The sequence below is a fragment of the Alexandromys fortis genome, unplaced genomic scaffold (assembly GCF_014885135.2).
Source record: "Alexandromys fortis isolate MF-2015 unplaced genomic scaffold, M_Fortis_MF-2015_v1.1 scaffold_39, whole genome shotgun sequence".
Lineage (NCBI taxonomy): Eukaryota > Metazoa > Chordata > Mammalia > Rodentia > Cricetidae > Alexandromys > Alexandromys fortis.
In genome coordinates, this window is record NW_026067918.1 from 373,172 (window position 1) to 399,576 (window position 26,405).

A 26,405-nucleotide genomic window follows, 5' to 3' on the forward strand; every position below is an offset into this window, starting at 1 on the left:
AGGCCAAGAACTCATGGCGATGAACATTTGTAAGTAAGGCTAAATGGACAAACGGGTACACTGTGTGACACACTGCCGCTTCCAGTGCCACCAAGACAAATAGGCGATGGGGAGAAGGGAAGAATGGAGGAGCAAAGTGGGTTGTTTTGTTTTGTTTTGAATTAATATTTTTAAATTTTCTTTTGTGGATGGATGCTACGGAGTTGAGCGGCGTATACAGAGGGAGTGGGAAAGGAGTGGGATTGGGTGCATGATAGGAAATTCAAAATTGTCAATAAAAATTATGTTAATTAAAAAAGAGTGGACCAGGAACATTATGAATAAAGTGAAAGCAAAGAAGGGTGTGCAGTCCAGCTCAGCGGTCTGACTTGCGTGACTCAGTTATTAGCATAGCATAGACACCTGAGGTCTCTATACAGCTCACCTGCGTTCTTTCTTTTACTGGGCCCCGCTTGGAAACACAAGCTTAAGGCCTGGAATACAGAACTAGGGTTCCTGTCCTTTAGGTGTAGGTGGTCACAGTGGCTATGATGGCCCCAAGTTCGGGAGAATATTTGGGCCTGTGGCACAAGACAGGTTTGATTCGTTATCCAGCAACCCAGAGGAAGCCTAGTGCAAGCCTTGCTTTCCCTCCAAGGCACCTAGCATATCATGGCAGGAGATGCCTCAAGGCCAGGTACACTAGCAGCTGTGACAATGTCTCAAGCCAGGGGATGGATACCAGTCTTATCACCAACTTCTTTTCATAAGCCTAAAGGGAATGGTTGTCCCGAAAATAGGCATCCTCTTTTTCCTGCAAAATCTTGAAGTGGAATTTGATAACGATGATAGTCAGGCCTGCCTCCCTCAGGGCCTTCCAGTGTCGATAACTTCCAGATTGCTAACGCTCATGAAGTTGAGAGGCATCCCAGCCAGTCTCCTGAAAAGGGGCTGAAAATTCCAGTGGAAACTGTATTTCACACCAGAGAGAAGCATTATCGTCCACCTCCCTTCTTCAAAGGTGAAGAAAAGATATCTCAGTGTTTCACTGTTTGTGGGATTTCTGACTACCGCATCTTTGTCAAAGATGGCCGGCCATGTCATGCAAGCTCTTCACTCACTGTAGTCACGGAGGACAGAGCAAGCCCTTCAGCACACAGTTGGGGCCCCACATCTCTACCCACTGTGGAATCACATTCACCCCTACTTAGAAGGCTGTAGGTATCTTCCAGCTGCTGAGTCCCCTGGGCATTAACTGAGATCCTAGGGGACGTCAGTGTTGTTCAGAAATGGAGAGAGCATGGTATGTCCAATAAAGATACTTCTGCGGGTGATGCTGGCCTTTCTGGCTGCCATATACTGCACCTCATTGGCCATTTCACAAGAGAGGAAGCTGGAACCAGCAGATACCCAAGGAAGACCTATCTAGCTTGGCCTTGTTTCTAATTTTCCCCAAAGAAGGTCCTGTGACAATGTGTGGCAGAGCTGGGCTCTCCCTGAGCACCCCACTGCCTGTAGGAAAGCTGTGTGGGCTGGGAAGCCAGCCTGCAGGTCTTCCCCCTTCTCATTCATGGCGAAACTCACGCAAAACACGTTTCGCTGGCAGATGGTCTGAGAATTTATCTCCCTATAAAATTAGCACGGCAACAAATGTGTCTGCCCTGCCTCGGAAGCTCAAAATAACCCATTAGAACCCAGGTGGCCATAAATCTCTGTCCCACGTTATGGCTCGCAGGAGTGGGAAACACATCAGGCTTGAACTTCGCAGAGAAAAGTCCCGCTATTTTTAGCCCCCAGCTTTCTCTCAGAGAAAAAAACGACATTCTTCCAGCCTGCAGACTCTGGGCGAGCTGCCCCGAGTAGTTTAACTAGCCTCCCTAGACACACTCCCAGGCCAGACCTTGGACCCACGTGCAGGCTTTATGTCCTCTCTAACCATCACCTCCTCGTGGCTCGGCTAGTTCATTTTTCACTTGTTTGCTGTCTTCCTCTTACCCCTCCCCTTTTCCCGCAGAGGGGACCATATTCCTCATGGTTAATTCAGGGTGGTTTTTCATGATTGCCATAATTCATTTTCATCTTTGACATTAAATAACAATGTCATCCCACAGCCCTGAACAGACATATTCTTGGGATCTATTTATACATAAAGAAACAAACAAACCAATAAATAAATACATAGATTCTACCCACTTCCTTGTGTGCTGGCCTTTCTAAGCACACAGTACTAAATTGTGCCTTTTAGAGCTGTTTTCATAAAAGAAGGTTTCTTACGGTGTATACCCTGTCATTTTTGAAGTTTTAAGGATTTATCCAAAGCCCTCTTGTAATGGTTTAAGTAAAAATGCTGCAGGTCCCCGAGTGGTGACAGTGAGCAGCGGGCCATGAGACCATGCCACATGTCCCTGAGCAGCGTCAGGCAGTGGGCAATGAGTCCCTAGACCACGGCAGGCCATGAAGGCAGCTGGGTCCCAGACAGGAAGCCACCTGGTGGGTGAGAGGCATGCCATGCAGAGTAAAAGTTGAGTATTTATTTAGTGGGTTATGGAAGGGAAGGGGAGAAGGAAGAAGAACAAAAAGACAGAGAGAGAGAGAGAGAGAGAGAGAGAGAGAGAGAGAGAGAGAGAGAGAGAGAGAGAGAAACAGAGGGGGGAAGGGAGAAGTGGGGAGAAGGGAGAGACAGAAGCTGCTTCTTTGAGAGAGAAAAGGAAAAGGACTCCAGCTGCCAGCAGGAAGGAAGATTTGCCTGCCTCAGTGGTGGATGGGGGAGGGAGTGGGTAGGGCTTTTCTCTTAAAGGGACAGGACAGACCATTACATTCCCATCTCCTTTTTAAAAAAAAAAAAACTAAAAAGGCAGGATGTTAGGCACAACAGGTTAAAGGAATTGGGGCAGTGAATTCTCAAGACTGCTTCCTGCTTATTTGTGGGCATCATCTTGGTGGGGGGAACCTGAGGAGGCAGGGTGCTGGTCATATCCTGGCAGAGCTGGTCTCTTTGCTCCTGTCTGGTGTTTGTGGTATGAAAATTTCTGGTGTCTCTTACACCTGTTTAAGGTATTGGCAGAACAGAGGACAAGGTTAAGTTAATAAAAAAAAAATTTAGGACCAGGGAATTAAGAGGGATGTATCTGACCTATTTAAGGTGGATCCTTCAATGTGCTGCCTGGAACTCACAAGAATTCTTTGGGTTTGTGAAAACAGCACAGACATATTTATATTAGACATAGAAACATAGACAGTATCATATTTATATTAGAATGACTGTGATAGATATTTTTGCATAATGAAAGTATTTTTTAAGACTATGAAAGGCAGCATGAGAGAGAAATTTGATAACTTGTATTTGTTCTCACACCTTTATAACTTGTAGGTATACATCTTAATAACTTGTATTTGTAATTTAATGAAATTTGTTTGGTGAAGTTCTCCTTTTAAACTGACAAAACCTGTCAGCTGTCAAACTGCATCAGAGTTCTTTGAAAATAATAAAATTTTACTTGACTTATTGATTAAAAAATGACAGAAAACTTATTTGGTTGGAACCAAGAGCTATTTTTTCAGGGTCCTCCATGGTTGCTGGGGGTCAGTCATATTTGCCTTTGGCTGTTTAGCACAGGGCCTGCCAGGCTCCAGAAGATCCTATGGCCGAAGAAATCTGTAGGAAGACAAGCCTACCTGGACCTGAGCAGCTAGACTGTCGATTCCAGCGATTCTTTCCACTGACTGGTGATCTTCGGTTTAGTTGAGAGGTAGTTTGGCCCAGTGGTCAATGTTAGGCAGTTGAAGTGAATTGCAGATGGACATTGTTTTGGTGCCTGTTTGTCTTTTCTCTTCTTTGGAGGAATTAGAGCGCTGATGCTAGGAGCCGGCCTGTCTCTATTTGTTATGAAAAGTTTTTTTTTAAATAATTAAGCATTTAAATGCTGTATTCCCCAGATCTCTGAGCAGTTTTGAGGGCTGTCTATTGGGTATAGCTACAGTATAGATAAGCCAGACTAGTGAATGTTGCCTGATTATTTTTACGTCCTTTAACGTAGAAAAGCAGAAATATAAAGTATGTAAGACTAAAGGATAACTCCTTCTAAATCAAACCATTAGCCTAGAAATGTTTATTCCTGTGGTCCAAAAAAATGAAAAGCAAACAAAAACAAAGCAAAACACTAATTTCTGCAGTATTTGAGAAGATGGCCGTGTTAAAAGATGAACAACATCAATAGTGTAGCTGTTAAACAGAGCCGCTCCCTTCTCCTCTACCCGGAGCACAAAGGGTGAAAAAAAGATGAGAGCCAGAAAGCACTTCAATTCAGTGAAGACTTGGAGGACTGTGCACTACTTCAACCAAGAACCAAAGGAACTGAAAATCCTACTTGCAAAGCAAACCTAAATGGAGTCTAAAATTTTCCTTGGATGAAAACCGTGACTACACTCACAAGATTTGTGAGCACATAGCTCAGGTAATTCACTGGTTCCTTTGGCAATCCTGGAGGCATGCTGTATACTGGTTGGGACTGGGTTTGGCTGAGGAGGGTTTTGTCCATTCCATCTGGTGTCTGAGCCATCCCGCCAAATGTCCAGTGAGGACAGGCAGCTATGCTTCTGCCAATGGAGGCCAGAAAAAGCAACGGCAGTATAATTGTGCTGCAAACACTTGCCACTTCATTATCCCAAACACTGACCCCGAACCAGGTCTAAAGCAAGTTCACATTGTTCCAAAGAGTTTTTATGTCTTTAAGTACAAACACAAGAAGGGATTCATTTAGTGAAAAACAGAAGGCTGGCATGTTAGACCTAGCTACGTTGACAGGGAAAGGAACGGTGGCAGGTAGAGCCTCTGCAGTGGTCTAAGCCAGGTGTAAGTAATGTCCGTGCACCAGAGAGTCCCACATCATGCAGAGCAGAGGGACCCCCCCCCCCAGAGATCTCCCTTCTGAATAAGACCAAATAATGGGCAGGTGCCAGGCTAGCAGGGGAGACTGTCTTCCTTATAATCTACTCACTCCATTGCAGGCCAGCAATTCATCCCAGTCAAAAGGAAAACAAGCTGGTGGTGCCAAGACCTGATGCACAAATGCACAGGCCCTTGAGTGTGACCTGTCTCCTCTAGGTGTACATTGCTGCAATGGCTGGCTGCATGCTGAGGAAGTGGGTATATCTATCAGGGAATGGGCTTGTGTTCGTATACCTGTCAGTCAGAGAATGGGCGTGCGTTAAGGACGTTATTTAGTAGAGATAAGAGAAGCAGGCCAAAGGTGAAACCGTGAGACAGTACTGGGTGGGGAAGGGATGCTGTATGACAGGCTGCTCAGACTCTAAGCCCTGGGGAGCCTACAGATCCCTTTATGTAGTCATGGGTGCAGGGCAGGTCACCTGCTAACCAGTGAGCACCAGAGACCCTAGATCTCTGTGATTGCTCTTCTCTGGAGGTTCTTTCCCTGTTTCTCTCTGCACGCTACTTCAATCTACCTCCCCTGGCCTGGATTGGACCACCCGATCTTGCTCCCAAAGGCTAGCAGCTCTCTGGCTGTAGCTATGCCTATGCTACGCCACACACACTTCCAGCAGAGTCTATATTTTTCAGTGTTGAGTGCAGAAGCCAGGTGTTTGTCCTCCAAATCCTGCGTCTTCTGTTTGCACTTTCTACCTGGTCTGTGAATGGCTGAGAGAGAATCTGCCTCTGTGATTATGTTTCTTTCCTCCGTATGTTCTAGTCTCACGTTCTCCATAACAGAAGCTGTTACCAGGGATGTGCCTGCCATCCAGGACTATTACGTTCCCCTTTACCATGTAAGGTACCTTTCTGTTGTCAAGTCTACTTTCTCCGGCACTCATGTCATTTTTCCTACAGCACGGCTTTCAAATCAGTTTCCAACGCTTTACTTACCTGTACCTTTATGCTTCATGTGTAGCAAAATTAATAAAAAAAAAACCTCAGAGACAAATAGTAGGGTCCAACCTGAAGGTCAGAAAAGCAAAACAGTCAGCCACTGGCCCTTACCTCTACCTCAGTCCGAAATGGCAATCCTGCCCTCAGAAATTCTCAGAGGGAGACAGTCTAAGAGCTGTTTCTTTGTGTCTTTACCATGTGGAATGCCATCGTGGGGAGCACATGGTGGAGCTCCCTTCATGAAACAGGAAGCAAAAGACAATAGAGGCTGTCTTCCTACACTTTCTTTCTAGGGAATGTCCCAATGATCTAAGATCCTCCCACTAGGTCCTCTTCCCTCAAAGGAGCCCCACCTCTGGAGCTGCTTTGGGAGGCAGTCAGAATTCAAACCATAGCTTGCCTTCACCTCTAACACAGGGAAGGACAACAAGACTGCATGCTGGGAAATAGAACACACCTAAGGCAGGAGGAGAAAGGCATTGGTGTGGACAGCCCAGCTAACTTGAATTAGCAATGATCCCTAGGCCATTATTAAACACATATCATAGGGAATTACTCCACTCTGAAGAATTCAGGCTCTATTCTAAGAAGAGCTAATAGCCAGGAGAGGTTGACAAGAACGGCCCAGTACAAAGAAGGAAAGGACACAGCTCAGCATGAAAATCAGACTGCGATTCTGGGCATGAGGGATAGAGAGCATGCTGCGCAGAGGCAGGTCAGAGCATGGAGCCGAGACAATTTAGAGGCTTAGGGTCTCAGGCAGGCGTGATCTGTGATGATGGAGTACTGCAGGCTTTGAAAACAGAGACCACGGGGGGCTCATCACTCACGTGCCGTCTGCTTTCAAAAACCATGAAAAGAAGGTTGGTGTGCTTTTTACTGAATATATTCAGAATATTGGGAACCCATTTCAACACAAAATCATACTGAGAAATCTCAAATAGGATGGACAGATGTGGCACAATCAGACTTTATTTTACTTTACATATTTTATGATAGGAATGTCTTGCCTCCACATATGTACATGAACTATGTGTATGTCTGGTACCCGTGAAGATCAGAAGAGAGCCCCAGATCCCCTGGCTATGGAGTTACTGAGAGTTGTGAGCTGCGCTGACATGGGGAGCTGGAAATTAAGCCCAGACACTCTGCAAGGGCAGACAGTGCTCTTAGCCGCTGAAGAACCTCTCCAGCTCCACAATAAGGTTCATATCACAGTTTCAAGCATGTGTTTTTCTTTAATTGCATCTCGACCAATGGTTCTCAACCGATGGGTCATGACCCCTGTTTGCCACAACCCCTTTGTGTTGAACAACCTTCTCACAGACAATCAAAAAAGATGGGTATTTATTTATTTTATGATTCATAACAGTAGCAAAATTACAATTATGAAGTAGTAATGAAAGTAATTTTATGGCTGGGCATCACCATAACCTGAGGAACTATATAAAGGGTTGCATCATTTGGAAGGTTGAGAACCACTGATCTAGACTTAAAGTGGGGATCCACCTGCCTCAGTCTGCTGAGTACCAAGATTACAAATGTTCATCATTACACTGGCTCAACTATATTTCATAGAACTATTCTTATATGTGTGTAGTGATAATTAATAATAAGGAGCCATACCTTGCCTTTTTTTCCCTGAGAAACTATTTCTTGATTCATCATTGGGTTAGGTAAAGAACCTCAGGAAGTTGATGGAGACAGGTTCAAGTATAGGACATTTACTGAAATACCCTTGGAACAACCGGAGAGAGCGCGGAAAAGAAGCAAGATTGGGTGGAGAAACATGATCACGCCATGACAAAAAGCTCAGTCATTCCTACCAGGATTTCTGTGCTGTTCAGAATGGAGGAAGAGAGTGAGGCTTTGGTATGCCTAGGTAGACTCCCAATGGGGCAAGAAGTGTGCTAGGAGATCAACCTGAGCGGCAAGGGCTGGGTCTGGTTGGCGCATGATCTATAATGGCAGCTCAATTTTTATTATGATTTGTGGTGTTGGGCTGCAATCCAGGGTATCATGAATGCCAGGCAAACCCTCTCCTGTCATATCCTTTACACCCAGATCCTCAACTTTTCACTGTTCTTTGTTTTTCTATCTAGGATGTTCTGTGCCAGAATAATAAAATAACGTAACATTTTACATTGTTGACTTGGAAGTTTTCAAATGGAAAAGGGGTTCACAAGAAGAGTTGACAGTTTTGAATTTCCATTTTGGATCCTGAAGTGAACATAGATCCCCTTTGTGGCAATCATATCTATTTTGTGGGAACATTGTGCTGTTTCCAATGATGAGGCTGTAAAATCCTATGCTTATATGGAGATGGAAACCTACTATATTCCATGAATTTGATGGACAGGCCCACAGACGTGTCAAATAAAGAATATTCATTCTTGAGTAGTCTCAATGTATTTTTGTTTTATCCCCCTCTTTTTTCAAAGATGGGGTGTTTCTATGTAGCTCAGGTTGGCCTCAACTTAAAATTCTCCCGCTTCAGTGTCTCGAATAGCTGGGATCATACACATGCAACACCATACCCAGATTTTTAAAAATTAAATGTATTGAATTTAGTCTCTGACAATATCCATTTATCAAGTATATTCTGATTATTGCAATCCCATGCATGCTCTTAGTCTGCCCCCACCCCTTCTCTTCCACAGTCATGGTTTTTGTTTTGTTTTGTTGTTTTCTCCCCCATTTAACTTCACTAGATTGCTCTGTGTGACCCTGCGTTTGTAAAAACATACATACATACACACGTACACCCAGGATTGAAGTGTCACCCCACCCCACCAGCTCTAAGGGTCTCGTAACTTAGATTCTAAAAGCCGTATGCCACACAGCCTCACACCGAGGTTTTAAGGATCACACACCCACTGCAGCAAGAGGCCAGTGCACTGTCATCCGCTTCTTGATTTAGAAACTAAGTCGTGGAGAGCCAGTGGCAGCTTTGTCCCGGGCATTAGTCATGCAGCACTCGGTCTCCATGGCTGGCAGCTGACCTTTCACGGCACCCTCTTGGCAGACTCCATGTTTGGGCCTATGATATCACTGATAGTTTTTGAAATTATTTCACTGACCATCCAAAGGTTTCCAAGTTTGTCCCCCTAATTATCAGTGATATCTTAAATGAACATAACTGGATATTTTCTTCGGGTTGAGTCCCCAAAGTTGGGTGGAGAGATGGCTCCTCTGGTAAAGCACTCGTGGTGCGGGCACAAGGATTAGAGTTCAGATCCTCAGAGCTCACTTCTAAGCTAAGCAGGAGTGTAGGCTCCGGCTGTCCACGCAGCAGGTGGAGAAGGGGGATCCCCGAAACAAGCTGGATAGCTAGACGATCCCAAATGCGGAGTTCAAGGCTCAGCGAGAGATTCTGCCTCAATCTATACAGTGGAAAATAATAGCAACATTTCATGTCACCTTAATGCTAACACACACTTCCACAACTGTCTGTGCAACTTTATACACAAGTTATTCATGTGTGAACATGCACACACATATATGCACTTTATACACACATGTACATATGTAAAAAAAATAGTCCCACAAAGTGGATTTATTAGGCCAAAAAGATGGGGTGGGTTCAAGCTCCTTCCCAGATAGGGTGTTCTCTCTTACTAGGCTATGAGCGTTCAATCCATCCAGTCTTTTGGCAAATACTGACTTGATAGCTGTTCTTCATAGTGGTCATTTGCACAGTATATCTCTTTCTCCAATAGATTAGGCCTTCTAGTTTTAATTCTCACTTAATACACCAATTCTGAAATATTTTTAGGCAATTGGCTTTTGTCTTTGGAGGTTTTACTATCATTTTCAGTTCATAGCCATCCTTGTTAGATTTCATCAGCAAATAAGCTGCCCCGGAATTGATTGATGATAGGGCAGGGCCGTGTCCTCATCCTGGCTTCTCCTGCTTCCTGACGGTGGAGAGACAGAGGTTCTGCAGGAATGGCATGCTAGAGGCTTTGGACAGCCTACACGGTGATACTAAACAGGACTGACAGATCCACCACGAGCAGGTGAGCCAGCAATGTTGAGACAGAAGCAATGAAAGGTCCAGTCCACAGGGCCAAGGGAAAGAAGGCGGGGCTAAGAGCCAAAACACAGGCAAGACCCAGGAATTTATCCAAGCGCTAAGGGAGCCTTTTCAGATATTTGATAATATTTATTTTTTATTTTTTTTATTTTTTTATTTTTTTTTTGGTTTTTGAGACAGGGTTTCTCTGTGGTTTTGGAGCCTGTCCTGGCACTAGCTCTTGTAGACCAGGCTGGTCTCGAACTCACAGAGATCCGCCTGCCTCTGCCTCCCAAGTGCTGGGATTAAAGGCATGCGCCACCACCGCCCGGTCAGATATTTGATAATATTTAATTTCAAGTTTCTCTACCTATACTGTAGTTTTCAATTAAAAAATTCAAGTATACCTATTGAAACTGTATATGAAGACATGCATAATTGATTTCTACATCACATATGAACATATGTGATTTTTTACATCACATGTGATTACAAGTGATATACATATAACTATGTGTTATATATGAGATTTTATAAACAGCTCTCTCTGATTCTTCATCCTTTAAGTGTAAGTTAAATTCTGATTATAAAGTCGCATTTCATCTTTCTTGAACAATTGTTTATTTGAAGTATCAGAATGCCATAAAGCATCTTCCCACCTGGCTGTCCGCTGTCCCTTACTGATCTTAGCTGGGTTTGTGTTTGATTCTAGGATTGGCTAACACTTCACTGTATACATCCGATAGAAAAAGTCCACGATTTCTTTGACAGAATTTTCTTTAGTGATTTTGTCCATTCTTGAACTACTTTGCTAATCTCAGAACCCCCCCAAATAAAGAAACTGAAAACCGTCTACGTTCACAGAGACTGCTCTATCTCCAGTATCTTAGTTTTTCTTAGTCTCAGTGTGATGGCAAGTGAGACCTTTCTACCCTTCACTGGGTACATCTTCTTGACGAGACTGTGACTTGTTTGCCTTCTAGTGAAACCATTCGCTTCTTCCTCTCATTAATCTGAGAGCCTTTTAATTGTGAGAGTTCTTGTGGGATTTCTTAGGTATACAATCATATCATCATATATGGGTGATGTTTATCAAGTTTCTGCCAGTCCAGTAATCCTTCATTTAAAAATTCATACATTGCATCAGCCAGAAAATCTGGACGCTATTAAACCAAGCAATGAGTTATCACAAGGAATTGTTCTTGACTACAATTTTAATTGGATTATCTTTAATTTTTATTAATAAGCTGATTCTCCTACTCACCCAATATTTGCTGAATGCCTTCAAGATGTTAGATTCTGTGCAGTGCCAGGCAAAAGAGGCAAAATGACTTAGTACCTGTTCTCTGAGAGTTCGAATTCATTGCTTTCGATTCTGAAACAAGTAGCCCTACTGTGCAGTGGTCATTAGTTCATCCAGTTACTCTGATGTCCAAAGCAAGGCAAGTCCTCATGAACAGGCATCCTCCTGTAGTGAGCTGATATACTTCCTCCTTATATTACTGAGAGCCTCTCATTGGCTCACTTGAATTTCCAATAATCTCACCCAGTCAGGGATGAATAATGGTAATTTTAGTCTCTCGCCTTCTGCTTGTCACTGCTTTCAAATATTGAAAACTTTCACGTTTTATCAGGATTTGGCAATGTTTTTCAAGTGCCATCTTTTGGAAAAGATCATGACCTTTATTTACCCCATGCTATGGCGCTTTGAGATAAAGGCAGTTGGCTGGGATAGACTGCAGTAAATGCCATGAGTCATCTTCATCCCATAAACAGGCAACTGGCACACCCTTTGCAGTGGTTCCCTAACATGGCTTTGCTAGGCAAGTCTCTGAAGCGCATGCCTGGATCCTTCTACTTGCCAGGGAGATTTCCCCTGGAAAGAAGCAAGGCCGTGAGTTCAGAGTGTCTGGACCCTGGGTCATTTTGAAGTTGCAGATACTCAGATATATAAGCTTATGTTCTCGTGGTCTTTGCCAGCAACACATCTTACCAACCTAATGCTCTTCAGATGTGTGGCTCGCAAGAGCAGAAAAGAAGGCAGCACCAGGTATGGGGCGGGGGGAATACGACAGGAACACAGGACAGTTGTTGCCTTTGATCCTGCTCTGCCAGTGTTAAAGTTACCTCCCACTACCCACTTCAGCCACCCCCATCTCATAACAGGCAGCAATTCTTCCCAGCTCCATCAGGGAACCCTAGTGTGGGGGGCAGGGGAAGCCCCAAGTGAACAAAGTCCCAAGCGAATGTGCATCGTCGACATGAATACAGAAATGTCAAGGACCCTGGCCTCAGCCCCTGCTGTTTTGCATATTCAAAGTGTATGACACAAATGTCCACCGCAGCTTCCTGCTCCCTGGATGTTTACAGCATGCAGACCGCTCCCTACAGAGATGGTTCCTACTAAGATTACCTAAACCTGGCTCCTTCATCCAGCTGTATACCACGCACCCTGTCTCCTTGTTTCTCTGTATGTAGTGATACTGCCTCTCTGTTCAGCTCTATATACTGAACAAACTGCACTTCTGAGTGATGACACTTCTCCATCAGAGAGCCTAGCCCACTGGACCCCAGCGTCTATCTCTCTCTGTCTCTCTGTATGTCTGCCTGTTTCTGTCTCTCTCTGTGTGTGCCCACGTGTGACTTCTTCATCCTCTCACCACCCCAATCAGGGCAAGTCCAGCTGTGTCTAGGGTCACAGCACTGTAGAAAGGGGACCTCTCACACAGTTTATAGGGAACTGGTTTGGGAACTGCTGGGCAACCTTTTATATGGGAGGTTATTGATACTAGGGCTGCTTAGAATGTGAATGGGAGTCTCTCCTTTGGATGTGGGACTTTAGTCTTAGCTGATGGGAGGCTGCCTTACAAGACCGAACCCCAAACTAAGGGAAGGCACAAGGGGACAAATCTTATGCCTTGGTTTGTTTTATGTTTCAAGAACTGAATGCCAGAGGCTGGCTTGTCTATAAAGAAATGTGTCCCTTGCAGTATTGGGTGCTGGAAGTCCGGTGTTAAGAGGCCTGTGTCTGGCCAGAACCCTCTTGATGCATCATCGCAATGGGGGCTGCTTAGAGGGCAAGAAAACAATGTAGTCTTGAAAGCCCCTTTGGATTACAGTGTTAATGTATCCAAACTAGAGCCGTTGTATCCTGAACATATCCCACAAAAGCACCCACTGCCGTGGGCCATGCCAGAGGAGCAGTGAGTTGCGGTTGAAGTTTTGGGTGTTGGCCCAGCAGAAGGGAATCCTCTGATGGGCAATCTCTTTAGGCAAGACTGGGACTGCAGACCCCGGAATGTCTTTTGCTTCTGCTGTGCCTTTACATGTTTGCTGCAGCTCTCTTCCTTTGGCACCTAGCATGGTGTGGGTGAATATGGGGAGCTCTCCACTGCCTGTGATATAGTGTGTTAATCTCTTGGAAACATCCCGTTCTACTGGGCATTTTTACCTGTGGATTCTCAAGATGCTGACCCCTCCCTAAGCTGTACTGGCTAACTTGGTAATACTCATGAGAGCTTCTACAGAGTTTTGATGAATAAAAGTAAATACAAGGTTATGTTTCATAGCCAAGGTCTGTGAGTCTCACCTAAGGGGCAGCATGGATTGTTGCTCAAATCAATGACTAACCCTGGCTTCCACGCCCAGGAATAAGACACATTCTGATACTTGACAGGAACTGTATTCCGTGGCCAGTTCTCCCCCAAATCTTTATCCGGTGCTCCTCTGCATTGCAGTGAGAGGTGACAGATACCCACTGGAGGAGCCTGAGACGCCACTTACTTCCTATGCCAAGTGTGAGACAAGGTGTCCACTACATGGAGGAGGAGTTGAAACAGCAGAGCTTGCCATTAAGAGTTTTAATCATTTCCCTTTCTCTTTGATGAGGAGACATGATAGCTCATCAGACAAAAGCCTGCAGGGAATTACCAAGACTATCTAAGGTTTTGGTTAGTGGAGTCTGGTTGTTGCCCATGGCCTGGTGCAAGGAGCCAAGTGTAACAGGTCACTGTGCAGCCCTGGCTGCAATACCACTTTCTTCAGTGTCTTGCATAAAGGACTTGCATAAAGTAGTGACCACATGGTGTTCGGAACACACTCATATAGGCCACACACAGTATCGTCACGCAAAAGTGGCAACCAGACACGCTCTTTGCAAAGCGGAGGTTGTTTTATTGCTTGTGGTGCTTTTTCGCAAGAAATACAACATGACACTGGAGCCGTCGTACCTCTCTATGACATGGACTTGATGAAATGCCTGCCCAGCACCGAGTGTTGGCAGGAACATCACACGAATGTTTCTTGAGCTTTCCCGTTCCTTTCGCTGTTGGTAACACTGGAAGTCAACAGAGGAATCTGCCTCAAAGGTCACACATCCTCCCTCCCCTGTCTTCCTTCCTCCTTCCTGGTCCTGGGGTCCACACCCGCCACAGCCACCCCAGGGATTGCTGTCCCAGTTGCACATGTATGGGCCATGTGTGCCGAAGACACAAAGCACATGGCTTTTTCTTACAAAATGAGATGAAGAAATGAATCTAGACACATTTCAAGGGCCACTCGTCTTTAACCTTTATGTATGGATAGACAGGTAGAGACATATGTTCTTATTTTTCTTCAGTATAACTCTACTTAGAACTTCAAAAAAATAAACTTTCTCTTTTGGTACCTCTGGTTTCCTATATTTGTCTTGGAAACATTTTAAAAATACATCTTCCTATAACTCTTCTGTGCAAATAAACATAAATAACATTAACATCTGTTGCATAATAAAAAAGGCCATTTCAAGGATTTCTTTGTCACCACAATCAGCTGTGACCCTTTGGAGGGGGTACTACAAGGAACCCGTGACTTTTTCCTGTAAGCCGTGCAGGTCCTGAGCTGGCTGCGGGGGACTCGACAGGAATTCACCATCCTGCTTGCTCATCTGTAAACTACTTGTGAACAATTGCAAGACGCTTCCCAGCCCACTGGACAGCGACAGGGAGGAAATCCAGTTGAGCGAGCCAAAGCTGGGCAGGTTCAAGAGTGGCAACAAGGAGGCCGTCTGGCTGGCACTGGTGGCCTTCCTCCTGGAGCCCCCAGGACGCTCTTCTGAAACAGCCTCCCCAGGCACGGATGGCCTGGAAGCCTGCGTGCCAAGTCCTAACAAGGTACTCTCTCTTAATGGCATGTTCGCATCCACTGAGCTGGGCTCCCCGCTGGCCTCTGGGGAGCAGCCCAGCTGCTGTGCAAGCTGGGAAGCTTGAGAGGCACAATCCTTGGGCAGGGACTCGAAAGGTCCCAGGGTCTTGCTTTCTGAAAGCTCAGTTTCTGGGTCTCCAGGCGGCTGTCCCTGAGCAGAAGTCTCTTTGGGAGCACTGAATTTGTTGGAAGAACTATTGGATGACTGGCGTGCCAGCTGGAGATGGGTGGGGAAGAGGCTCCCCTGGAGCGCTTTGAAAAACAATCTAGAAAGAACACATGAGGAAGAATCTATCAGATTTAAAACTGGTCCGTGGCTGAGCTTCAAGAGGCTCACCCAGGCCCAAAGACAGCCAGGGCCAAGGGTGTGCTCTGTACCCGCTGTCAGTTGGGGACACCAACGGATACCCACCTGGGCAGCAGTGCAGCCACGGGCGTGATGAGAGAAGTCAAGTAAAACAGAGGGTCACCCAGTAATGTCTGCATGGTCCAGTAAGGGTTAGATGGAGGGTAGCAGATGGCACAGGAGGTGTTGTAAATCAGAGCCACGGAAAAAAACAGGAAGATACTGAAGCCACAGGCTAACCAGTTGAGCCAGGTCTGAAAGGAACCAGAGGGAAAGGGCTTTTACTTCACTTTAAGAGTGGCGACTGTGACAGACGCGTGAGCGGATCGGGAATGGTTAGGGGTGTGCCCACCTTCCGGGTCTTTGTGAAGACCCTTCTTAGAAGAGCAGCCTGGGACAGGACTGTGAGGGCAAGAGGACAGAGCAAGGCAGGGGCAAGGTGGTGAAGGCAACAAGAAGACGGATAGATGCTTAGGAGGGTGGGTTGTCCCCAGGAAAGTGGCTTTGGGTAGGTGTCCTTTGCCTTCTTATCACACAGCTAGGGTAGCTTTGCAGCTTCCTGTATGCAGAAACCACCTTCTGCAAAGTGTGTTGCCCACAATCCGGGTCCCTTTGGGAGCGTGACCTCGCCCATGGTTCTCACCCAGGTTTTGGTTTCAATACCCAGGTGCAGAAGGAAGGTGAACAGTGCTATTGTTGTGACAGGGGTCCCCCAGGTAAACACATCCACATCCGAGTCATAGTATGTCTGAAAGACAAGCAGAATGGCAAGTGCTGGGTGTCTGTAGGTGCCCAGAGGCAGCTGAGGGGAAAACCTATGCTGGCTTCCTGCTTACCAGGTAGGGAATGAAGAAACACACCAGGCTCTGGAAGGCGGCATCCACCATGTTTAACCAGAATGCTTGTGGCCGGTACTCCTGGGACACAGAAACAAGGAGGATTACAGAGAAAGGCTTGTTTGTCCCCTCCAGGGCATTCTTGTTGTGGGATAATCTTTTTGCACACTGTGAAGAGGGGTCTTTGCCAAGGCACTTTCTGATTGCTTTACTAACGAGCTGAATGGCCAATAGCTAAGGGAGAGAAGACAGGTGGGATTTCTGGAGAGAGAGAGAGAGAGAGAGAGAGAGAGAGAGAGAGGAAGAAGGAGGAGGAGGAGGAGGAGGAGGAGGAGGAGGAATCTAGGTGCTTGGATTTCATCAGCTGTCTCGGCGCAAGTTGGACGTGCCATACTGAGAAGGGGTAACTAAACCTTGTGGCAGAACGTAGATTAAAATATATGGGTTAATTAAATTATAAGAGCTAGCTGGAAACATGCCTAAGCTAAAGGCCAAGCTCTCATAATTAATAATAAGTCTCCGGGTCATTCTCTGGGGACTAGCAATTGAAAGACAGTCTGACAGGAAAGCTGGCTACACCTTCTTGAGCAGGCGATACCTAAAGCACTGGAGGAAAATGTCCTATTTTGGTATCCAAGAAGAGCACATTTCCAACATGGTGGAAGAGAAACCAAAACCATCAGGCTTTGTAGAGCTGTTGGCATCTGAGCCACGGGGAGCCTTTGAGCCCAGGACATGAGCCCTATAGCTACATGTCAGCAGAGGTCATGAGTTTGAGAGGGAGGCCAGGGGAAGGATGGAAAGAGTTGGGGTAGGAAAAGAAAGGGTGGAAATGATGTCAACACAGTCAGGAGTCAGTACACATGAAATTCTCAGGGCGGGGTGGGTGGGGGCACTGATTATTACGCTTTACAAAAGAAGAGCTGAAATCTTGGGCCTGCCCCCTGAGCTGCCCCCCAGTCTGAGCTCCCTGATCTGGGCCTTCTAGTCTTCCACCCTTAAAAGGTTTTATGGTAAGCACTTTAGAAAGACTCTTACCAATGAGCCTTAAGTTAGATGATGGATGTTTCCTAGTAGATTTTTAGACTTATATATATCATAGTGCATATATACATTTATGTGTATATATTACATATTGACACATATACATATATATGTATATGAGTGTTTTGCCTGCATATGTACAGGATGTGTATGCACTGCCCAGAGTAGCAAGTGCTCTTAGCCACCAAGCCATCTCTCCATCCCATCATGATGTTAAACAAAGAAATTATTACTCTGGCTTTGATATGGTTTTAGTGTGTCCCCAAGAGTTGATCCACTAATTCTTAATCCTCACTGTAAAATATTGAGAGAGCAGAAACTTGTTAGATCTTTGGGAGACAGTGAAGATAAACCATAGAAGCCCCCGTGACTAACTTATGTGAAAGACACTAGAAGAGACGCATTCTCATGACTGCTAGGCCGTGCCATGTTTTCAGACTCTATCAACATCAAAATCACCACCAGATACAGCCCTTCAACCTTGGACCTCCAGAAAACTCCTTTTCTTTAAACAGCCTGGCTATAGTTGTTTGAATGGGAATGGTCCTTATAGGTTCGTATATGTGAATGCTTGGTTACGGGTTGGTGGAACTGTTTGGGAAGGATTGAGAGGTGTGGCCATGAAGGAGGTATACCTGCCCGCCTGCCACCATAGTGGCTGTGCACTCACTCACCTCTGAAACTTTAAGCCCCCAGTAAACTCTCTTATAAGCTGCGTTGGTCATGGTGTTTTGTTGCAATGATAGAGAAGTAACTAAAACACTGACTTAGGTATCAATGCCAAGCACACTATGACAATCTACACCCATGGCAAAAATGACCTGATACAGATAAATGGAAGCACCAGTACCTAGATGACAAAAATCTTTATTTAAAGAAGAAACCTCAGCAGCACTCTAGTGAGTCCTCATGTAGCTGGCAAAGGCTTTGTTTGTCTTGCAGGATACATGCAGGATTCAGGAAGGGCATTTCCACTTATCACTTAAGGGAAATGCTGGTGACATTCTCATTGGTTACCTCCCACTACATGACAAGCTTACAGCATCTTGTCTCATGGCTGGCTAAGATGAGAACTCTGTCAAGAACACAGGTACCACCCAGAAAATCCACCGACTCCTAATGAACTGTCTCCTAAGCTGTGCAGCCTGCACCTTTGGCAACTCAGTGTCAGCAGAGTAGCAATAGGAGGGTAACTTGAAACAAATACATTCTGAGTTAGAGCTAGTGCAGAAGAGGCAGGATGCCGCATTCTTTCTGCACACGTAAAAACTCAGCTGGCCAGAGAGGAGCATGCAAGGTTTACTGTAAGGGCTGGGTGGGACAGCTGGCCATTGGTTTGCAAACATGTGTACTGCTCATGTAAACATACATTTACATCCTTCTGCTCACTCAGTGGTTTCCCTTTGAGTCTGCTGTTTTAATCCATGCTGAAAGTAAGTGACACTTTGTTTTACTTTGCTTTTGCTGGTTTTAGAACAATTATTATCACCTGTGACCAAGTCAGATGTGATGTGATCTTTTGTTGGGGACCCGGAAATAGCTGAGGGAGAAAAGATTTTCATTCAACATACTTCCTGAACACAACAGTTTTCATCTAGAATGTTCCCCCAAAGGCTCATGTATTGATCAGGGTTCTCAGAGTGGCTTGAGGGAGGTGATGAGACCTTCAGGAGCTTAGTATGAGGTCCTTAAGTCACTGGGGCCATGTGGCTGAGGTGATACTGAGGTCCTATTTGCTTCCCGGTTTCTGACAGAAGCAGTTTGCTCCAGGATGTGTTTCTTACCATTGCCATGACAACAAGGCACTGCCACCAGAAGCCCAAATGGAATTTCTTAATCCTAGACCACAACTGACATAACCATGTATGCAGAAGAATCTTCTCCTCTTCTACGTTAATTTTCTTGGGTATTTTATGATAGCAATAAAAAGCTAACACAATGTATTACAGAGTCTGACATACAGCATCCAGTCTACAGTTTCAACAGTTTTCTAGAGTGTCTCTTAGTAGGGATTCGGGGGAAATTTCACTTTCTGGAAGGTGTAAAGGGGCTGGAGGCCAAGAGACAGAGGCAGAGACACCCCCGAGCTTACCTCCATGTTCTGGCCACTCTTGTAAAGCTGTGGTTTCCTCAGCAACATGTCAGCAGGAACATCTCTATCCAACACCCCAGTCACAAGCTGGGGAAGCGACGAGAAGAGCAGATTAAAGAATATCAGATACCACTGGTCAATCATGGCAGAGGCGGAGAAGCCACAGAAGAACTGGAACCAAAATAAGAGGCCCACAAACATCTGCAACAGAGGGAGGGGGTCAGAAAGACAGGTGATTGTTTTGTGGGCAGAAGGTCAAATGATTGTTTTGCAGGGAAGAAGGACAGGTGATTGTTTTGCTAGGCAGAAGGACAGGTAATTGTTTTGCGGTCCAGCAAAGACTCATCTGAAGGACTCAAGATCTCTGCAGAGACGTTTCTTGATTAGTTGGCCAGGCTGTGATTTCTTCTAAAAGACAGCCCTAACCTCCAGCCTGCTCACAATCATCTTCTGCCACAGTCTCCTGCTCCCAAGAGACCAGCAGCAAGAATCTGAACTTCCTGGAGCGGAAGAGCCGGAGACAGTCAATGTGAAAGAACTAAGGTGTGACTGGGGCTTAGAACAGCTTGCATTTTAAGAGGACCTGTGGCTTCTTCCCTGGGGCCTTCCATTGTTCTATTTTCCCAAACACCCACCCTAGAATAATCCGTATGCCCATGCCCCCCTTTTCTTTCTTTCTCTCTTTCTTTTCTTTGGGAAAGAGGAGTGGGGAGATGAGGTTTAACTATGTAGCCCAGGATAACCTTGAATTGATGGTCCTCCCATCCCTACCTTACCTTTGAAAAGGAACAGTGGACCATCATCAACAACTTCCAAAGAGGAAGACACACATGAGTACAAGAGAAAGGAGCAGCAGAAAGTTTCAACCACCCACTCTGCAGGGCTGGGAGTTAGCTAGGACGTCTTTGCCCTTCAACCAGCTGAGAGTACCAGCAGCTGGAGCGCGTTTCCCTAGGGAGTATGGCAGTCCAAGGCCTGATGCAAACCTGAGGTTTAGACTGTGAGTGTCTCCCAGAGGACCCCGAGTTAAATAAAGCTTAGTTCCCAGCTTACGGAGCTATTGGGAGGCAGTGGAAGCTGGAAGAGGTGGCGGCCAGTTAGAGGACATGAGGTCAGTGAGGGAATGTCCTTAAACAGAACATTGGTAACCCAAGTCTCTTTGCCTCTCTGAGAGCCATGAGGCAAGCAGCTTTGTTCCAACGATCGTCAGCTGCCTCATTGTAGACCCAAAGGAAACAGGGCCAAGTGTCTATGGGTGAAACATCCAACACCATGCACCAAAAAACCCAACCAAAAACCAAACCCCAACCAAAAACTTTCCCCTTATAACTGATTTATTTCAGTCATTTCCCCAGAGGGACGCAAAACTGACAAGCACGCAATGTATTTTCACACTTAAATATAATTAGGCATAGATGATAGCATCCTCCCTACCTCAGTGTCCCCATCTACGGCCACACCAGTGGGAGCTACCCAGGGAGGGAGGGTGTGGGGAATGAAAGACTTCATGAGACCCCTGGAATATGGTGGCTATTGTCAGAGACATACTCTCCCTAGCTAAATGTCCTCATTTCCTTCTTCGAGGCCCAAGCTCGAGGTGTTCTCAACATTTACAGAAAACTGAGGCTGGAGATAAGAAAGTGGTCATAGCATGGGGAAACTATTCGACTTGTCCAAATGCAGATGAATCTTGGCCTAAGATCCTGGGGGCCAGTCTCCAAAGGCCATGCCGTACAGTGGGGTGAATGTCCCACTGAACACAGTGAGGACCGGGTCTGGGTTCCGGAGCTCTCTAAGGCCCTTGAATGAGTTGCTTTATGCCTCTAGCTTTTGACTTTACCTCTCTGAGCTTTGTTTTCTTGCCTTGAAAATGGCTTTTAAAGATCAGGGGGAAAAATGCTAGTTCGTGTGGGTGGAAACTATGACTAAATCCCCCAGGCATTGTTTTAATCTATGACTTAAGTTTCCTAATAGGCAATGTTCCCCCTCCGCATCAGCCACTGACAGACTCGGGCTTTTCATTGATTTTCTCCCCTGCCTTCCTCCCACGCCTCACTCTTGCTCACCCACCACCGTGGGCTCAGCCTTCTGAGTCATCGGAGAGCAAATGGAGTCACAGGGAGCAGAAAGAAAATGCTTAGATAATTGAGAGCCCCCCTCATAGCGCCGAAGAGCTTTATTCCCAAACCTCTGTTACTATAGAAACTGTTCTTCTCTGCTCTTTATTGGAAAGGCCAATTTATTCTTCAAATTAATGACTCTCCTGTGAGGAGTGATTACCCTTGAACTGCTCACGTGGATGAATGCTTTTAACAAAGCCTTGCATCTTCTATGAGGAAAACCAGGCGGGCGGCTCTTTCCCCTCCCTGTTTTCTCTAACAAGGACAGGCTTAGCTTGCAGGCAGGGGGGAGGCTAGCCTCACCTCAGGCTGCCACTTCAGACTCTTAAGCCTCTCCAGTGTTCAGAAGCTTGGAGCATGTTGCTCTTACTACCCTTCAATTTGACAGACTTGAATTGGGAATTACAGAGATCGGTGAGATTAATTCATAGTTCTGTTTTGGGGAATTAAAAAAATCGTACCCCAAAGAAGTCAAGCAGTCAGGATCCTCAATTTATGATGCCTCAATGGGGATTTTTTTTTCAAGCTTAGGAGGATGGTGTGAAAGCAATATGTGTTCTGCTAAACTTTGAATTTCGATTTGGATCTTTGCCTGGGCTTTATTCTCTTAGGGAATGCTGGACCGCGGCTTTGGGTTGAAGCTCCCAGCTAGCTGGTCACAAGGCAGCCATGCTCCAGTGAGCTGTGCACGAAGCTAAGACAGTGATTAACCTAAGTGTACTACATGTATTTTTCACTTGTGATACTTTCAACCTGTGATGGGCCGTTACAAGGCCATGTAACCCTACTCTGAGTTGAGGAGCAACTACGCTGAAGACACTACTATGAAGGACCAAAGGAAATGAGGCTGCATTCCAGTCCAGCCTACTCCAAAGGGGTCATTCACTCCTGGGGAGGGAAGCTGGGATCCTCTAGGTTCTGGATATCTGAGGCCTCACCATGTTGGCAACTCAATACTGGGTCATAAAGAAAGGAGACCGACCTCCCAAGGGCAGAAACGGAACAATGGTTTTGGATATAGTCCCAGGTGGAGCTTAATGGGAATTGATTTCCAAATCTGCTCAATTAGCCACGTCCTGATTGGTTGAGAACATCTGTATTCGTTTGCCAGGAGACATTATAGAAATCAGGCAAGCAAGGCAGTGGGAGAGGTTAGGAATGGGAAGGTATGTGTCAGCCTCTAGAAGGAACCATTAAGAACAAAAGAAAGAGCTGGACTGACATCAACCTAGAGTTAGCATGACGGTTTCATAAGGACTGAAGAAAGATGAATTTATTTTATTCTTTTCCAGTAGAGCACAGGATATTCCTGACACTGGAGTTGCAGTAAGATTTATGGAACAAGCTCAGAAGGTCATTTTATTTATCCCAGGAGGCTAGTTTGTCTCCTTGTCGGTTCCCTCAGCCTCAAGCTGCCAGAGGCAGAGCCCAAACCAGTGGCCCCTCAGGAGAGTGTCTAGAAATCTTAGAAATGAGTCAGTGTTCTATGATGACCCTGTAGGCCGTTCTGCAGACCCATGGAGTATTAAAAGTACTAAGACTAAACATGAGGCCCATGTGGGAGAGATCAGGAAGGGCCGGCTCTGTATTCAAAGCCCCTGAAGAGATACACATGTTCACAGAGCATCTGGCCTAGGCGTCTTCATTTAAATGGAGCTACCAATTAAGCTCAGCTAGAAGAGTGTGTATCTTCCCTGAGTTCAGAAGAATATGGAAGCCCCTCCATCCTTTTTAAAACCAGGTTCAAGGCCTCGCTTAGGGATTTGTACAAGGGCTGGTCTGAACATGTCTCTGATAGACATCATTCAATATCTGAACTATAAAGCAAGATCAAGTGATTTTCTGATCGCAAGGCCACTGAACATACTTCTCATTTAGCGTTCCTTGCCTACAGCAGAGAAATCAGTGTCCCACTGTGGACACACTAGTGGAACGCTCCTAAGAAACACAAGGATACAGGTCGAGAACTAAAGAACAGAATCAGATGTCAGATAGCAACACAGTTTTAGCAAATATCAACTTGATCCCTTGCCACCTGCAGGCCTTGTCATTGTGCTACTTTACAAAGTCATATATGAACTTTCTTGTGTTGCCAGTTGTTATCAGACCTTTCATCCACAAAGATGCAGCTGTTTTCATTTCCCATGAGTTATTTTTCAGATATTATAGGGTACAAGGCCAGGTTGTGATCACAGGACATTCATGCAAACCCAAAGGGATGGGGTAGACATGAGACTCTGTGGTCTGTTGACCTTATGCAGGATTCCACCCTACAAGCCTTTTGGGGGTGAGAATGGGGGTAGGGTTGTCACAGAAGCCTTCTCTATAATTTCTTTCTCGACTGTGAGTCCGTAGTCATTGGTACACAGCAAAAGTAGCTACTGTAAGCCTTTTAACGGAAACATTCCAAAGACCTGTGCCAAATACCTACTGTATTCTTGTAGAAGAAATATAGCACCATATTGGCCAGTCTGGAGTAGCACCAGTGTCCATGGACGAGTAAGAGTCTCTCCAGGTATCGGAACCTCGGCACCGCAAAGTCGCTGGCCATCACAGCCTTGAAAAGGAAAATAATTCTCATCACTGCTGATGAAGAACAAAGGCAAGGCAAAGCCAGCCTGGGGAGAAAAAAGCCCAGCTTCAAACACGGCCCTAAGTGTGCGCCTGTGTCTCGTTAACTCCTTCAACTGAAAGGGAACCCACTCGAGAAGCACGGTTGCTCAGGGATGCCACTTTCTAGAACCGTTCAAGGCCTCAAACATTAGATATATGATTAGTGAGTTTAAAAATACTTCCAATTTTCCTCTTCCAATATTTTTTTTCCTATCAAGCCACAAAACGTAGAGATGCACAGATCTTCTCCCACCTCTCTCCCATCCCCAGTGGCACTTATTTCTATACCGTACTCAGCTCAGCAGAGACGAGCTAAAGGTGACCCACTGATGTTTATCAAAGGACATCCAGACATTCCGGGAGTTGTATCTCAGACTGCACTTCCAGATTAAACCGTCGTGACACCGTGGTTTTTAAGGAACGACAAGAGAAACCATCTTTACATGTCTGCCCCTCATGCACTTTGTTCCCACGTATTGTCCTCTCCACTGCTGGCATCCAGATGTTGAACCTAGGCGTATAAAGGGCATCTGCGTGTGGACGGGCCTACTCTCGGCCCCTCCCTTCCCCTCCTGTGGTTTTCATCATGCTTCACTCATGAAATTGACAAGGAGTCCGGATTTGACTTTTCTCTGTCCTTTTACCACACCACACATGTGGAGAAGTTCAAGGAACGTGACTGAATGAAAGGAAAAAATCCTTGGGAGACTTCTCAGAGTGGCCAGTTTTCTCTGTTTCCCCGTAAGGAAATGCTAACTAGCACAGTGCTTGTCAATCCCACATGCAAAGAACCCTGACTGAGAAACCACTGGTCTTCAGTGTTACAGACCTTAATGGTGAGAACCTGGGGGGGGGGGGGGACTTAGCTGCTATCCCTGCTCTCAGCCTTGAGGCAGGGACTCAGTATCCCATCCATAATACTTGTGACCAGAGTCATGGGAGCAGTGATGGAAACAGCTGGGACCATAGGGCAGGTGGCGCTGAGCAAGCAAATGTCTAGGTAGGATGTGTCTGGCTATTTTTGTACGGACTTCAGCTACATGCAATGGAAGATGTATTATGCAAAGTGGTCAGACCTGTTCTGATGCCCCTGAGCTTGTATGTTATTCCAGTGAGTGAGAGAATACTCTCCTGGTCTCTTCTTCTGCGGCACAGATGTGAGAAATCTAGGCTGAGTCCCCATGGATATGTCGGAATAGGTAGGAGGTCACCAGCCCAGCCACTGTTGGGCAGCCACCTCAGGCCAGGAGCTGGAAGAGACGGCAGAACTTTGGTGCTTCAGAAACTCAGCCTCCATGGACTTCTCTGCTCCGTCATATAGTGGAACAGTCCCTGGAGCCAAGCTCGGGCAGAGGAGAGTACAGAGGAAACAGCTTCTGCGACCCCGTCTATAACAGGACAGCTGGGGAAGCAAAAAGCCTCTGCAGAGACTATCTCTACATAGGAACAGGTCTTGTGCCTGCACTGGGTTTGGGTGGGTAGGAAAGGCAGTAGCCTGGAGAGACAGGTGAGCTTCCTCAGGAATTGTCAGCATTTGGGGGTGTTTCCAAAGACAGCCCGAAAGTCTACACGGTGGCCTAGGCCTACTAATCTCATTGTTTTTCAGCTCTTGGGATCTACCCCAGAGCCCTGTGTGTGCTAGGTAAGCACCCCACCCCTGAGTGGTGTCCCATGTTCCTTTTCAGTGACTGCCGCTTTTGAGTGAGCTCCTAAGCGAACCCCGATGAGGACAGTGACTACGTCTAATGGCGTCTGCTTCTAAGTCTGTCCAGGCAATAGCGGAGTCTCATTGATTTTCTAAGGAATGAATCATGGGGTAAATGACCGAAGAGTCTAAAAGCCCATGAAGCACTCGGTTCAGAAATGGATGTTCCATTAGGCATGTATCCGTGGGAACAGAATCTGCAGACTCAAACAACGGTGGATGTCAGATATTCAGTAAAAAATACTGAAAACGTAAAAACTGTTCTCTCTAAACAACGCGTTACTACTATTTACATAGTGTTTCTGTTGCATTGGGAAGAAGACATCATATGGTGGTTATATAAAGCATATCGATGGGTGCGTGTAGGATTCATGCAAATATACCAGTTGACGTGAGAGACTGGTGGATTCTGGTGCTGGAGCAGTTTCCCCTGGATACTGAGGGGCAACTGTGCTATGCTTCCAGCAGGGACCCTGCCATCCAACTGCTGTATGATGTCAAGCCGGAAAATGAATCTTCTTTGCACAGCCTAGCATAGAGTGAGTGTTCCATAAATAGTCCCTGAGTGATCCAACCAGTGCATCAATGGT

The 26,405-nt window shown here is 45.9% G+C and overlaps 1 protein-coding gene across 7 annotated transcripts in view; it reads right to left on the bottom strand.

The window, feature by feature from the left end:
* Nucleotides 1-14,044: 14,044 nt before the first annotated feature.
* Atp10a (ATPase phospholipid transporting 10A (putative)) overlaps nucleotides 14,045-26,405 on the bottom strand; it is a 154,281-nt gene continuing 141,920 nt past the window's right edge. Inside the window, exons 16-21 of one of the 7 annotated variants that reach the window (XM_050140397.1) lie at nucleotides 23,929-24,054; nucleotides 19,378-19,464; nucleotides 16,242-16,322; nucleotides 16,049-16,153; nucleotides 15,472-15,659; nucleotides 14,045-15,325 (exon numbers count right to left, since the gene is read on the bottom strand). In XM_050140397.1, the coding sequence (XP_049996354.1) occupies nucleotides 14,710-15,325; nucleotides 15,472-15,659; nucleotides 16,049-16,153; nucleotides 16,242-16,322; nucleotides 19,378-19,464; nucleotides 23,929-24,054 (1,203 nt within the window). In that variant the 3' untranslated portion in view covers nucleotides 14,045-14,709. The other 6 variants (XM_050140395.1, XR_007591354.1, XM_050140396.1 and 3 more) reach the window with 6 other exon arrangements.